This window comes from Penaeus japonicus, unplaced genomic scaffold (genome assembly GCF_977035675.1).
Source record: "Penaeus japonicus unplaced genomic scaffold, GWHDUDI00000001_assembly GWHDUDI00000026, whole genome shotgun sequence".
In the NCBI taxonomy this organism is placed as follows: domain Eukaryota; kingdom Metazoa; phylum Arthropoda; class Malacostraca; order Decapoda; family Penaeidae; genus Penaeus; species Penaeus japonicus.
The window spans coordinates 28,280,348-28,285,347 of NW_028234428.1; the positions used below are offsets into that span (position 1 = coordinate 28,280,348).

Below are 5,000 nucleotides of genomic sequence, written 5' to 3' on the forward strand. Positions count from 1 at the left end.
GTTCTGGCACCATTCCTATATAGGCATTTTCATATATCAATGAAGCTATCAAACATTCCTTACTTTCTCATGCTTTACTTTATCAAGGAAACTTGTGGTATCTTTGAAAAAATATGATATATCTAATGATCATTACTAGCCAGTCAGTCTTTAATATACATTCTCCAATGTCTAATCAAATATGAACATTAATCTAAGGTAACTCAACCTCAAGTTCTGCATGTATTGTGAACTGCGCACAATTATTCAGCTAAATCAAGACATTTTCTTTTTTGCTCATATATTTGCATTGATCTTACAAACAAAGGCACTATCAATAACAAGTAGATTCACACACCAAAACAAGAAGTTTAAGGCTGCTATTGCTCCCTTTCAGAATACCAAATATATAGAGATAGAGAACTAAGATCATTCCAAAATTAAGATTAATATCAGAAACATAAATGTAACTGCTTTTTTTTTTTCTCTGAGACACATTTGTTATGAAGATATAATATAGTTTTATTGAAATGAAATGAACCCACTGCGGACGGGGGATAGATTCGCTTACCCAGTCTCCAGGATGGGTTTTATTTCAGAGCGAGGCGGCTTTACACAACATACATTGACTTTTCCCACTCTCTTTCAGTCACTCATTGTAAAAACTAGAGCCATTTTTGTGTTTTATTTTTTGTGAATTTTATTGTGTTTGGAGACTTATATGTGCCATATTGACAGACTCTATCAATGCTGCTGTTGACTAAAATTGTAGTATAGGGTCCATATCAGCTCATTATTTTCTTTATACTTAGTGTGATAGAAGTACTGCTATTTTATGGGAGGACAAAAAGCAACTTTCTTTTTTCGTATTTGTGTGCTATCATAAACAAATATGAAACATATAACCATCTACAATTAAGATAACATGAAGAGGTAGGGAAGAGGAAGGAAACCTGTGCTTTTGACTGTGAGTGCAACAGTAAAAGGCACAGGGGCACATTTTAGGCACTGGGTATGGTTTGGGCCACCTTCCTCGTCTCGTTCTGCCTGCACATCCTTCATCAGTGGTACTTAAGAGCATGAAGTTGGTAACTTGCCATGTGCCACTGCTCTATAAAGATAATGGTTGCTAGAGACCGTGGATGGGTGCCAATCAAGGCTCTCTCTCCACCTGGTGCTAGAAGAAAGTGGTACCATCTAGATTTTGGATGTTTGGTTTGCTTAACCTGTTAATGCCAGGTGACAGGATATCATGTCAAGTGGTGTTAAGACCAGATATTTTGTCATAGTTATCCTCCTGGCTGGCACGTTGGGCGATTGGGCGCATAGCGCTTGGCCCGAGGTGTTAGGCTTATGCATTTAAAGTATCCCGGCATTTAGACCATGTGGAGCCAAAACAGTCCTGTCTGCTGCAGGTTAATATTACAGTAATTATAGTAATTATGACTGCAACTGTCATCATCACTCACTCCTTACTCATAGCACAATAAAATAGTAGTGATCCAAAATCCTCAAACGCCATATACGTTATGATGCCCTTCATGAGACCAAAGCTCCTGCATCATGTATGTCATGACACCCGTCCGCAATGGGTTAAGTTGTGACTATTAGCCATTAAAAAGCTCCTAAACTTAAAAATCTACCCATGACCTCAACATTTCATTCATGAATGATGAAAAAGAAACAATCACCTTTTACAACCCTACCAAAAAATGTTTTTCTGAAAAGGGATAATTAATTCATCCAGTTTGTCATGTACAAAGGGTTACTTGGTAAGGTTCAGAGACCAACTATAGAATATGTGAGTGGTGTGATGTTTGATATTTTCTAGTTTATTTTATGGATAAAATAAACTTTGATGTATTGACACAATAGGCAAAGATGGGGTCTGACTGTATATAAGTATCCACACGACTAAAAGTACTGCACTATTTAAAAGATATTAGGCGGGGATTTGCATAAAACAGCATGGCTCTCCAATACATGTGAAAAACATGAATAAACCAAATTTGGCTTAAAAATAAATCACTTCATCATTTTTATAACTGTATTCCTACACTGTTTAGCAGCATTTTAGTAAAAAGCAACAAAAAACATGCTAAAAACTTTGTTCCAACCACAAGACTAACAAAAATATGCACTGGCTATTTTGACAAAAAAAAAAAAAAAAAAAAAAAAAAAGAGAGAGAGAGAGAGAGAGAGAGAGAGAGAGAGAGAGAGAGAGAGAGAGAGAGAGAGAGAGAGAGAGAGAGAGAGAGAGAGAGAGAGAGAGAGAGAGAGAGAGAGAGAGACGCTGAGTGAGTGAGTGAGTGAATGAGTGTGAGTGACTGACTGGGTGGGTGGGTGGGTGGGTGGGTGGGTGAGTGAGTGTGTGTGTATGTGTGCATGCATGCATGTACACATGCATGTGGACATGTATGTGTCAATGCATGTATGGGTGTGAGTGTGAGTGTGAGTGTGAGTGTGTGTATGTGTGTGTGTGTGCATATACATGTGTGTGCGAATGAGTCTATGTACATGTGTGTGTGTTTGTAATAAAGAAAATTCAAACATCACTAACCCACCAATTAGGAAGAAAACCAATTATGGGAAACCAGACTAAGTATGCTAGGTACAAGTACTGCCATGGGCAGGAGTCCTTGTATGGGTTCAGAATCAACCAACATCAATCAATATTGATCAAATACGTATTTGAGTGCAAGGGTATGTGCATGTGGATATGTGTGTATGTGTATGTGCATGTGGATATGTGTGTATGTGTATGTGTATGTGTGTATGTGTGTATGTGTGTATGTGTGTGTTTGTGTGTGTGTGTGTATGTGTTTATGTGTGTGTGTATGTGTGTATGTGTGTTTATGCGTGTGTGTGTGTGTTTAAGTGTTTGTGTGTTTATGTGTGTGTGTTTGTGTGTGAGTGTGTTTGTGAGTGTGTGTTTTTATGTATGTGTATGTGTGTGAATGTTTATGTATGTGTATGTTTATGTTTATGTGTATGTGTGTGTGTGTTTAGGTGTGTGTGTGTGTGTGTGTGTGTGTGTGTGTGTGTGTGTGTGTGTGTGTGTGTGTGTGTGTGTGTGTGTGTGTGTGTGTGTGTGTGTGTGTGTGTGTGTGTGTGTGTGTGTGTGTGTGTGCATTTAAGTATGTGTGTATGTGTTTGTGTATGTGTATGTGTTTATGTGTGTGTATGTGTGTTTTTAAGTGTGTGTGCATTTAAGTGTGTGCATTTAAATGTGTGTGCTTGCATTTAAGTATGTGTGTGTGTGTTTGTATGTGTGATTATGTGTGTGTGTGTTTATGCGTGTGTGTGTTTATGCGTATGTGTGTTTATGCGTATGTGTGTTTATGTGTGTGTGTGTTTATGTGTGTGTGAGTGTTTCTGTGTGTGTTTATATGTATGTTTTTATGTGTGTGTGTTTATGTATGCGTATGTGTATGTGTGTTTATGTATGTGTATGTGCATATGCATGTGTTTGTATGTGTGTGTGTGCTTTTAAGTGTGTGCGTGGGTGTATTTAGGTGTGTGTGTATTTAGGTGTGTGTGCATTTAAGTGTGTGTGTATGTGTTTGTGTATGTGTGTGTTTGTGTGTGAGTGTGTTTATATGTGTGTGTTTATGTGTGCGTGTGTGTCTATGTGTGCGTGTGTGTGTTTATGTGTTTATATGTGTGCGTGTGTGTGTTTATGTGTGCATGTGGGTGTGTGTTTGTGTGTGTTTCTATCTATACAAACAAACAATCACAGACATTCTCTGTATCCACAGATATACATACTACTTCAAGGACAAAACTTAAGCATATGAAAGGTACCTATCACTTTTTTTGTTACTTTCTTGGTAATGTTAGTAACAAATACAAACATTATTATAATGTTATTGCTTTGGAAGCTGAGAAATAAGATAAAGATAATATTAATAACAATTATAAATATTAATAGGAATGATAACAATAATAATAGAACGATCACAACCATAGCAAAAATGACAATAAAAACTACCGATAAGGTGACCAACAAACTCACCCATTTCCAAGTACTCGGGGAAGAGTCCTCTGGGATCGAAGTTTACAAGCCTGAAGTCCTTTGCCCAGCGCGGCCAGCGATTGTGGGCTTCCCTCTGGCTCTCTGGGACGGTGAGCATGTTGTACCACTTCCATAGCATGGGGATCACCATCTCCATGCATGTGTTCATTGCCTGCTTGCCTACCATGATGATGGCCAGCTGGACTGAAAGCTCCAGCAGGCAGCCACCAGGTGAACACTGGTGAGGAGAGCAATGTATATGAATTTGTGTGTCTATGTGTGTGTGTGTGTGTGTGTGTGTGTGTGTGTGTGTGTGTGTGTGTGTGTGTGTGTGTGTGTGTGTGCAGGGGAAAGGGGGGGGGGGGGTTCTGTGACAATTACTAAAACACTGGGGGCATGGAATTCACTTTATTCAAACTCTTCCTTATACAGGAGTTATGATCCAAACCACCCCTGTGTAGGTTGTATTTAATCTATATATATACACATGGTACTGTATGATGTGGTTGTGACTGTGGCAGTATGAAGACTGCCATTCAAACTAACCCTGCCTCCATAACTGGTATCTCTGCATGGCAATTTCTAAAGATAATGATCTAGGACAGCTTGATTTTGGAATTTCACACACATCAAACATCAAACATTAGTAGTTAAGCTGCAGCATGCCTGTATTGAATAAAAAGCCCTTGGTGTTGCTGCATTATGAATCACTTTTATATGATATACAAAAAAAATGTGAATAACTAAATAAGTCGCAAAAAGTCCATACTGACGATCTGCAAATAAAAATTATAGCTGAAACTGTATAAAGTAATATACTCTCAAAATCTCATTTTGCTGTACAGGAATTGCAGAAGAGAAATATACTATTGAACATCTACACTTACCTCTTCCTGTCTGGAGCCAAAGACGCGATTGTATTTTCCCGGATAGCCAACCATCTTTCCTTTGAAGAAGGCTATGTAGAAGATTGATGAATAGTAGTTGATGAACTGTAGCATGTAGA

General features: G+C 38.3%; 1 protein-coding gene across 15 annotated transcripts in view; it reads right to left on the reverse strand.

Annotated features, from left to right (window-relative positions):
• subdued (anoctamin 1) overlaps positions 1-5,000 on the reverse strand; it is a 54,012-nt gene that overhangs the window by 13,825 nt on the left and 35,187 nt on the right. For all 15 annotated transcript variants that reach the window (XM_086552243.1, XM_086552240.1, XM_043023494.2 and 12 more), the window contains 2 exons: positions 4,882-5,000; positions 3,995-4,232 (listed from right to left, as the gene is read on the reverse strand). The exon at positions 4,882-5,000 is cut by the window's right edge and continues 85 nt beyond it. In XM_086552243.1, coding sequence (XP_086408369.1) covers positions 3,995-4,232; positions 4,882-5,000 — 357 coding nt within the window. The remainder of the gene's footprint in view (positions 1-3,994; positions 4,233-4,881) is intronic.